The 10,617-nt window shown below is 34.3% G+C and overlaps 1 protein-coding gene across 1 annotated transcript; it reads left to right on the forward strand.

Annotated features, from left to right (window-relative positions):
* The first annotated feature begins 961 nt into the window (after positions 1-961).
* LOC107677285 (ubiquitin-conjugating enzyme E2 variant 2) lies at positions 962-10,153 on the forward strand. Its single transcript, XM_016472134.1, has 4 exons — positions 962-1,044; positions 3,197-3,345; positions 6,292-6,417; positions 8,396-10,153. The coding sequence occupies exons 1-4, from the start codon at positions 1,029-1,031 to the stop codon at positions 8,540-8,542; spliced, it is 438 nt and encodes a 145-aa protein (XP_016327620.1). The 5' UTR covers positions 962-1,028; the 3' UTR covers positions 8,543-10,153.
* Positions 10,154-10,617: the final 464 nt, after the last annotated feature.

A 10,617-nucleotide genomic window follows, 5' to 3' on the forward strand; every position in this document is an offset into this window, starting at 1 on the left:
ACATGCTAGTAACTTGCTAATCATGCTAGCAACATGCTAGTCACTTGCTAATCATACTAGAAACATGCTAGCGACAAGCTAGTCACTTTCTAATAATGCTAGTAACTTGTTAATCATGCTAGCAACATGCTACTAACTTGATAATAATGCTATCGACATGCTAGTGACTTGCTAATCATGCTAGAAACATGCTAGCGACATGCTAGTCACTTTGCTAATCATGCTAGCAAGATGCTAGTCACTTGTTAATCATGCTAACAACATGCTAGTCACAAGCTAATCATGCTAGAAACAATGCTAACAACATGCTAGTAACTTGCTAATGATGCTAGCAACATGCTAGTCACTTGCTAATCATGCTAGAAACATGCTAGATGCTAGATACATGCTAGCAACATGCTAGTAACTTGCTAATCATGTTAGAAACATGCTAGCGACATGCTAGTAATTTGCTAATCATGGTAGCAACATGCTAGTCACTTGCTAATCATGCTAGAAAAATGCTAGCGACATGCTAGTCACTTGTTAATCATTCTAGCAACATGATAGTAGCATGCTAGTCACTTTGCTAATCATGCTAGCAAGATGCTAGTCACTTACTAATCATGCTAGGAACATGCTAGCGACATGCTAGTAACTTGCTAATCATGGTAGCAACATGCTAATCACATGTCAATCATGCTAGCGACATGCGAGTCACTTGCTAATCATGCTAGCAACATGCTTTCTACATCTATCTATCTATCTATCATCTGACTATTTCTATCTATCTATCTATCATCTGACTATTTCTATCTACTTAAAACTTTTTAAACTTCTTAAACTTTTTAAACTTTTCAAACTTTTCAAACTTTCTGGTTCGGCTTTCTCAAGCCAACTTAAAGTTTGTCTTGACGAACTTTTTTATCTAGTTATATATTAATAATTTTGCAGTGGAGCCACGCCCCTCCCTCTCTTCCTACAGACATTAGTCACATGACGCGTCGACGTCACGCTTTCGTACGCTTTTTGGATTCGGACAGGAGAAGATGGCGGCCTCCTCAGGTTTGTCTCACAATCTCTTCAATCCTCCGCGGCAGTATTTTAACAACAGAAGCGCCAAGACCGTGCCTCACGACCCTATATAGATTATCCGAGAGGTTTCCCGTGATCAGACGCCTTAATTTACTTCACTTATCACATCTGTGTGCAGTTTGAACTGTGTGTGTGTGTTAGCATCGAGCTAACGGCCCTCACATAGACATTTACTTTAAAAATAACATCGTATTTATTTTTTATTATCAGCTAATAAATATTATAGAAACACTTCAGATATAATTATGCTCTTATATAGTAGTAAGGTATAGATTAAATGCTGAATATTGCAGTTGGGCGGGTGCATCGGTGCAAAATGTGAGGCGAGGCGGAGCATTGACGCGCGTGCTGCTGCTGGTTCTGTCCAGTGTTATGACAAACGGGCCTGTAACTGTTGTTTGTTTGTCATAATAGCATCTGAGCAGGTTATTACTCCCTCACAGAGTCATTTAATCCTCTTAAAGATAATAAATCTTAGGAGAAGTGCGTTGTGATTGTGTAAAATAGATAACGTAGGTGCATAACAACACTCATTTAACGCTAAGTATAAAGCCATTTTTATAACAGAATAACGTTTAGAGTTTATGACGTGTTGATTTATTATACATATACACTCAAGGAGACTTTCAAACCCATTAGGCTTATACAATTTTTTTTTAATTCATTGTAATTATTTAATGTTGTCTGTAGCTTCATATTACAGCAGTGTAAGATCGTGTATGTTCAGATCAAATGACACTTAAGAGTTTATATATGTGAAGAACAGCATTGTATTTTTAACATGTTAAAACCCATAGATCATAAGATTAGATCTTTACATTTACACAGGCCAATTTGGAAATTTGCATATCTAGAATCAGATATATGTAAATGAAATTTAGGAGTGTGTATGTTTGCATAATATCTTAAATGTTTACATGAGGTCAGATGCATCAGCCGATCTTTAATCAGAAATATATTGAGTTGTTCAGGCTCGTGCATGTTGTGATTGTCTTGGGATTTTGAGGAAGTGAGAAACAATGATAGAGCAACATGGGTGTCATTTCCGGAATCATTGACAAATGAGTGATCAGCCTTTCCTTTAGAGGCTCACCTGAACTTGCGAATCTTGTCCCTCCGCTTTTTCAGCAGAGGAGTATCTATGAAAATGCTAGGTGAAACTCAGTGTTGAAATGCACAGATTTCTAACGTTTCACATTTGAAACCGCACAGATTTTGTGTTTTAATCTTATAGGTGTCATCCACTTAAATGTGCATATGTTATCATTTTTGTCTTGGTTGAGTTTTTAAATTAAATTGTACCTTAAATAAGAGGTTTTTCACATTCACAAAAAGAGAAGCTGGTGTTGGTTTCATATGAAATAATGTTTAAATTAAGCATTAAAATGTACCTCAAATAATAGGTTTTGCACATCCACAAAAAAAAAGGAGAAACAATTAATTAAAATATGCAACTCTCTGAAATGTTTGTGAACATATACAAACTCTGGGATCATTGTGAAATTAGATGTTAATTATTAGGAATCTTTTCAGTTTAATTCTGTTCATTTGCTGTGTTATTATTCTACTAGTACAGTGAACAGAGTTCACATTGGCATGGAAAAAGTGGAAAATAAAATTGAGATTTTATAATTGGGATTTCCAGGAGAGAGTCATGGAAATAAAATCTAAAATCTTTCTACAGTGAATATACATTTTTCTAGCAATGCTTTGCTCTTAAATATTTAAAATTTAATAACGGGGATTCATTGATCAAATGGTGTGGGAACCCTGCATGAAATTGAATGATGAATACTTTTTACATAAATTTAATAATAAATGCATAAGGAAAGGAAAAGTGTATATTTTACGTTTCCCATTCATTTTTTGCCTTTATGTAGTCTTGCGGTGTGACAAATCAATTTTTAAGAGTATAAATAATATTGCATGAAGTCACTCGATTAATATGAACTCGACTCGGATAAAAATGGCTTGTATAAAAATTATACAAGAGTTGGGACGAATCATTATACTTCATCTAAAACTATTTTAAAAATGTCAATTATGAACTAACCAGCTGCAAACAAAGGTTTACAGAGACACCGTTTTTAATTGTTCATGAATTGTCTTTGGATTCTTGCAGGAGTTAAAGTCCCTCGTAATTTTCGTTTGTTGGAAGAGCTTGAGGAAGGACAGAAGGGTGTCGGTGATGGGACGGTGAGCTGGGGTCTGGAGGATGACGAGGATATGACTCTCACACGGTGGACAGGCATGATCATCGGACCTGCACGAGTATGATTGCTGTTTAATCATGTTTAATGTAGCAGTTCAGTGACAACACTGATGACTCATCTGAAGAAAGTATTACATTCTCCAAGTGAAGTGTTTAGAAATCAAGAGGGGTTTTTTTTTCTTTTCATTTACATTATTTTATAGCGTGACTGGAAGCCTTGGGCACCAGTAAACAACATGCCATCCAGGCTGACACATGACCGCTGGTGGTGTAGATTAAAGATAAAGATGAATGCTATGAAAGCAGTGCTGCAGCAGAAACATACTTCGGTTATTTATGTATTTGTTCCAATTGGCAACCGATTCTGAATTGGTCTGGAAATATGGACCTCTCAGAGGTCTTCAGGATAAATTGTGATTTTGTTTATTTGCTTAATGGGTCAACTGAAATCTACCATGAATCCTAGGTCATATTTCACCCTGAAAATTATTGAAATTATATTTTGCATAAAGATAATAAAGCCTATTTTTATGACCATTTGCAATGACACAATTGTCATGACAGTTAAGCACTTTCATTATAAATTTAATTTATGCTGTTTGTAATAAAACAAAATTCATTGTGTCCAGGCAGGATGAGAATGAGTTTTTTTCTTCCAAACTGCAGTACATTTTTGGTGTAAAAATATACTGAATTAGTATGAAAATAATGCAAATAATCTTAATGGTCATAAAATGTTCGTCATTTTTTTATGTCATTAATACAATTTCTTATTTTGAATTCAGGGTGAAATATGACCTTCACATTTTTTTTTGTGAGATACTCCATAATAATAGTGCTGTTCTACAGGCGAAGTAAGATAATTGTATCTTTTAGTTTGTTTGTTTTTTCAGGGTGCTTTTAACTTGGTAGTTTGCGAAACAGAAGTATTTCGGTTTTCTTTTGCATCCAAAATATTCAGCTAGCCTGAAATTGCAAGATAATTGTGTATAGATAATATTGGTGAATTCCTTTCTGTATTATTTGTCATTGTTTAAAGATAAAAGTTACAGGGTTTCTGCGGGTCTTAAAGTCTTAATTTACCCTTCTATAAATGAAGGCCTTAAAAAGGTCTTAAACTGGAGCAAAAAGCATATATTCAGAAATGTATAGCATTTAATGTGCATGCACTGCAAAAATACGAATATAATAGAAATGTCTAAATACCCTCGATATTCACTATATATCACAAGTCACGATACATTTACTTGAGATGCAAAATAAATGTTTTCTGAGAAATTGAACAAAATTAAGTGAGTTTATGCTTAAAACATGAACAAATATCTGTCAGAAGAGCATGACAACTTTTCTGAGCCCACTTGCAGAAATTAGTTTTATTTAAACTCATTTCATTTTTATCAGTTTCTCAGAAAATAAGACTTCTTATCTTAAGTCATATTGCTTCTCGAGAAAATGTATTTTGATTTAAGAATCTTTAGATATTTGTACTTCAAAAAACAACATGCCGAGAGCTGCTGAGGAAGAACATCATATTTTTGCAGGTGCAGTTAAAGTTATGGTTATTTTCATATTCTAGTGGTTGGGAACAGAAGTATTCAAGGCTTAAGCTATTAGTTTGTAAAATGAATTAAAAAGTAATGGAGATCTGTTGGAAGATGTATTTTTAAACTTTCTCATTTTGTGCTCCCTAGACAATTGCATTTTGAGAATATATTGATTTATTGTGTTCCCTTCAATTTATTCTGTAAATCTTCTTTACTTGGTCTTAAAAAGGTCTTAAATCGTCTCAAATTTACCATCTGTGAGATACTCCATAATAATAGTGCTGTTCTACAGGCGAAGTAAGATAATTGTATCTTTTAGTTTGTTTGTTTTTTCAGGGTGCTTTTAACTTGGTAGTTTGCGAAACAGAAGTATTTCGGTTTTCTTTTGCATCCAAAATATTCAGCTAGCCTGAAATTGCAAGATAATTGTGTATAGATAATATTGGTGAATTCCTTTCTGTATTATTTGTCATTGTTTAAAGATAAAAGTTACAGGGTTTCTGCGGGTCTTAAAGTCTTAATTTACCCTTCTATAAATGAAGGCCTTAAAAAGGTCTTAAACTGGAGCAAAAAGCATATATTCAGAAATGTATAGCATTTAATGTGCATGCACTGCAAAAATACGAATATAATAGAAATGTCTAAATACCCTCGATATTCACTATATATCACAAGTCACGATACATTTACTTGAGATGCAAAATAAATGTTTTCTGAGAAATTGAACAAAATTAAGTGAGTTTATGCTTAAAACATGAACAAATATCTGTCAGAAGAGCATGACAACTTTTCTGAGCCCACTTGCAGAAATTAGTTTTATTTAAACTCATTTCATTTTTATCAGTTTCTCAGAAAATAAGACTTCTTATCTTAAGTCATATTGCTTCTCGAGAAAATGTATTTTGATTTAAGAATCTTTAGATATTTGTACTTCAAAAAACAACATGCCGAGAGCTGCTGAGGAAGAACATCATATTTTTGCAGGTGCAGTTAAAGTTATGGTTATTTCCATATTCTAGTGGTTGGGAACAGAAGTATTCAAGCCTTAAGCTATTAGTTTGTAAAATGAATTAAAAAGTAATGGAGATCTGTTGGAAGATGTATTTTTAAACTTTCTCATTTTGTGCTCCCTAGACAATTGCATTTTGAGAATATATTGATTTATTGTGTTCCCTTCAATTTATTCTGTAAATCTTCTTTACTTGGTCTTAAAAAGGTCTTAAATCGTCTCAAATTTACCATCATAAAACCTTGAGTTAAGTTTGACACTGTCTGTAGTCTATCATTGTGTGCTGTTATCGAATAGAATACTAAGCATGGAATCAGCTTGTGAAGTGCATGCAGACTTCAGCATGTGATTTTTTTGTTCTCTTCGATGAATTGATGTGTTCGTTATCCTCTCACTTTCATGTTCCACTTGGCATTTTGGCATTAACCTTTGACCTTTTCTTCATTTCTCAGACTAATTATGAAAACAGGATATACAGCCTGAAAGTGGAGTGCGGACCTAAATATCCCGAAGTACCACCGACTGTTAGATTTGTAACAAAAATTAGCATGAATGGAATAAATAATTCCAATGGGATGGTAAGTTGAATCATTTTTATAAATGACTATTTTGATTGTTATTTTTAACAAAGTATTGTCTGTTGTGTTAGAGATAATTTAGCTGCAAACTGTTAGAAATGTGTGACATGGCAGTTTTTCATAGCGATGCAGAACAGAGGCACTCGAGTCACATCAGTACTGCAGAGGAGGGACGTTTTTCACTGTGCCTAAGCAGAACCAGTAATGAATCTCAAACACATCTAATGAGATTCAGCTGGATACAGAATAGAAAAGGAGCCATAGTAAATGAATCGCTTTATTACACCTCAGAGGGTTGTTACATTGAATTCTCATTTGTGTCCGTTTTTCTTAATGGTTGGTCGAAATAGTCTGTTGTCTGTTGGATATAGAATCAAAATCTTTGTGCTGTTTGCCTAGTAGAAATAAATTGGTTTAAGATGAACTAAATCCTAGACATTTTACAAGCTAATTTGTTGAAACAAGTAGGAGGAAATATAAGCTGTGCTTTAAATTCAATTTTAAATTGACCTTTAGACAAGGAAAGGTAAAACATACAGCTAATTATATATAACGATGTCTGCTTTCAACTAAAATGAGAAGGAAGCTTTTGTAATATGACTTATCAAAAATATGCTGCAGTAACACATCTTACCCCATGTTCAGACTGAAGATTGTCACCCTGTGCACAATAAAGATTCTGTCTCTAGATTAAATGACACATCTTACCTTAAACTACAGTAATGATTATAAAGCACAAGTATCTGGCACATCTGGAAATTGAGGTCTATTTAGTACATTTTTATATAGCAGTCATACTGATGCCACAGCACTCTTGTGACACATTTTGCTAAGTGGAATACTGCTACAGAAATATTATTTGCACCCACTTTAATTGACTTTTCTAGTTTAAGCTTTTTAATGTTTTTGTGCTTTTTAGCTAGTTGGCATGTAAGAAAATCTCGTTGACGTGTACCAGGTTCAAGTTTAGCTGTGTCGACGGCATTTGTGGCATAATTTGATAAGCACAGAAAGTAGTTTTGACTCATCCCTCAGTTTTTATGCAAAAATCACCCTTGCAGTAACACAATGCCTTTGTGAGTTAACCAAGCTAGTCTAAAAAAAAAAAACAGAATGTGAAACTGGTATTTTTTTTTTATTTGAAGTGGGACTTGTTTTCTAGCCAGATGAGCTTTTGATTATGTGTTACCAATATAATAATGAGTTTCTACCAACAAGTATAATGTTTAAGTCTTGTGGCTATACTATTAACCCTCATGTTGTCAATGATTTTTCCCCCCAGAAAATGCTAATGTTATTGCATTGGACTAAAATGTACTGACTTTGCTTACACAGGGAATAACAACTTCCACCAAATTTTTTTTGATAATGTTTCCCCCCACTTTGTTATACTTGTGGTGTTCCTGGTCAAAAATGACGTGCTTTGCTTAATTTCTCGCCATGCTATATTATTACCAAATATTGGATTCAATCTTTTTATCAAATTGCTTTCTTTCAATTAGCGCAGGTTTTGTATTTCTTTTGAAAACTGATTGATCGTATGCCTCATTGATCTGTGCTCATGCACCTCAGTTTAACAAAAAAGACTGAATCCAAGATTTGATGATGATATAGCATAATGAGAGATTTACTGTTAGTTTTTTTTAAAGGCTGGCCATTTTTCACCAGGAACACCAAATTATATTTTGGAAAAAAAATTCAAAACAGCACAAGGGTTAAAATTAGTATCTACCGTATTTTCATTTTAATAACTGAGGAATGAATTGAAATTATTCCACAAATGCTGTTGACAGAGTTTAGCTTGTATAAAACCCAAAACATTTCTTTATTACATCCTGTATATTCTTTAATTAATTGTGACATCAGTGCAATGCAAATGGACTCTTGCAGTGTTTAATGACGTGTGCGGCTGTAACTTAAATCATGTTACTCATTTCCGCATTTCCCCTCCCTTTCTTTCTCTCTTCTTTTGTTTCAGGTGGATGCACGTAGCATACCAATTCTAGCAAAATGGCAAAACTCATATAGCATTAAAGTCGTTCTTCAAGAGCTAAGGCGTCTTATGATGTCCAAAGAGAATATGAAGCTTCCTCAACCACCGGAAGGACAGACATACAGCAATTAATTGTAAATGATTGTTATGACCCTCTGTCTTAAACCTTACTCTCTTAGAAATGTCTTGTACATCGTCAGAAAAAGAAAAAACAAAACCAATTTTGCTCACTCCACACTCAAATAGTCTCCTCTGCGGGAGCACGATTGGACATTTCTAATAGTTTAGCTTGAGAAACAAAGAAAGCAAAACGCTTATATTGTGTGGCACCATGTTCAATTCTGTTTTAAAGTTAAGAGTGCACAAATCTCTCTTCCAGTAACATTTACATCGACCACAAGCTTTATGATGAACTGAATCCAGCCAGCATAGACGCAGAAAAAAGGCATGCTAGGTGAGGTTTATACAGATCCGTTCGTTTTAAGTTAAAGTAACAGGACACCAAAACTAAAAAAAAAAAATAGGATGCATATACAATGGCATGCTTATTAAAAAAAATAAGAGAGAAAAAAAAAACGTAAATTGTAATTTAACTGAACTTTTTTTGTGTGTGTATCTGAACCCCTCACTGACAATAACGTTAAGGGTCCTAAAAGTGTGCCTGTAGTCTGCTAGTATTGCAAAAGGGGTGGGAGCGGTTCTGAACTTTCTCTTGTTTCGTTTTTAGTTTTTAATGTCTGTATTTGACACAATCGCACTGTGTTTCAGCGCGTTGTAAACGTATGCTCTGTTTTGTTCCGAAATCAAACCGTGCACAAGCATCTGTCGGGTGCATTAAAATATGACTCTCCAACCTGCTGTCAGACTCTGTTTGTATACGAGTCCATCACACGCCGCAGAAATATGCTGAGATGTTACTGTACAAATAAAACAGCAAACCCTTGCCATTCAGGGACGGGATTTGCAGAGTGTCCGACTTGCTGTTTTGCATCATTTGAATGACACAGCCTTATTTTTACAGTGATAGATTCATTTTATACATCAGTCCTACCAGTAAACGCTCACATTGATCTCATCTCACTGCAATGTTACTGAACATAAGTGTGTGTTGTTGTGATCCCTAACATTTAAATCGCTCATTACATAAGTTTCTCTGATGCGTTTGAAGATTTTACACACTTCGTAAGGTGACGTACTGTGAAAATCATTTCAAAAGTGAGTTTGAGGTAGGGTGTTTTCAGTAGGAATCACTGATTGTGTCAATGGTAAGGATTTGCTGTATACTTGCCCTTGCTTAACCACAGTGCTTTATGACTCCACCTGTAACTGCGACAGCATGCTGTTAAGTAGCTTTCATTACGCCACCAACTAGTACATTAGAACCACTGTTACAATCCTTAGGAACTCTAACGAAGTTAATCGTTTAATTAAATTGTAATTCCAGTGAATGGTGGGGGTGTGTTGTGCTGTTCTTCATTTATGCTTCGGTTGGCTATGACCTTTTTATTGAAGTCTTCATTAGCGAAAACTAATAGGCAGTTATTGTGCAAATTAATATATGTGGTCTCGACATTTTCAGAGCCACAGATGAATCACCCTGTAATGCACCTAAGAAACATTTTTTTTCTCCTCCCTGTTCATTTTTATTCTTTCTTTTTTTTTTAAAGACATATAATCAAGTTAAGTTGAAGTTGTGACACCGGGGCTATGTTCAGAATAATAAAACAAACATTGTGGAACACACTCAGTTCTTACTCTTGTTATTTTTTGCAGGGTTACTTGGAGTATTTATGGAATTAATATAAAAAATTAATTGTTAACTACACCACATTTAGTTTGTCATTGGGGCAGTACCCTCAGTATATGCCTTTATACCTTATCTACCCCTACTAGTATGTACTTTTAAGGTACTAATGTTCATAATATTGAATATTAGATAAAGTCTTTGAGAGTAACACACCAGTGACAGGTTGTTGGTGCATATTTTACACATCTCTTGCAGTATGTTTTTTTTTTTTTTTGTCTTGTTAATTGTACATCTAACTACATTTGGACCTATTTGTGGTCGATTGACTATCTGTAATGAAAATATCTTGTTTTAAGTCAACATCAACCATTTTTCTTTCTTGAAGGAATTAGTTAACCCAAAAATAAATGTTTACTCATTTACTTCATCCTTGTCATTCCAAACCCTTGAGACTTTGGTT

This window comes from Sinocyclocheilus anshuiensis, unplaced genomic scaffold (genome assembly GCF_001515605.1).
Source record: "Sinocyclocheilus anshuiensis isolate Anshui unplaced genomic scaffold, SAMN03320099.WGS_v1.1 scaffold392, whole genome shotgun sequence".
NCBI lineage: Eukaryota > Metazoa > Chordata > Actinopteri > Cypriniformes > Cyprinidae > Sinocyclocheilus > Sinocyclocheilus anshuiensis.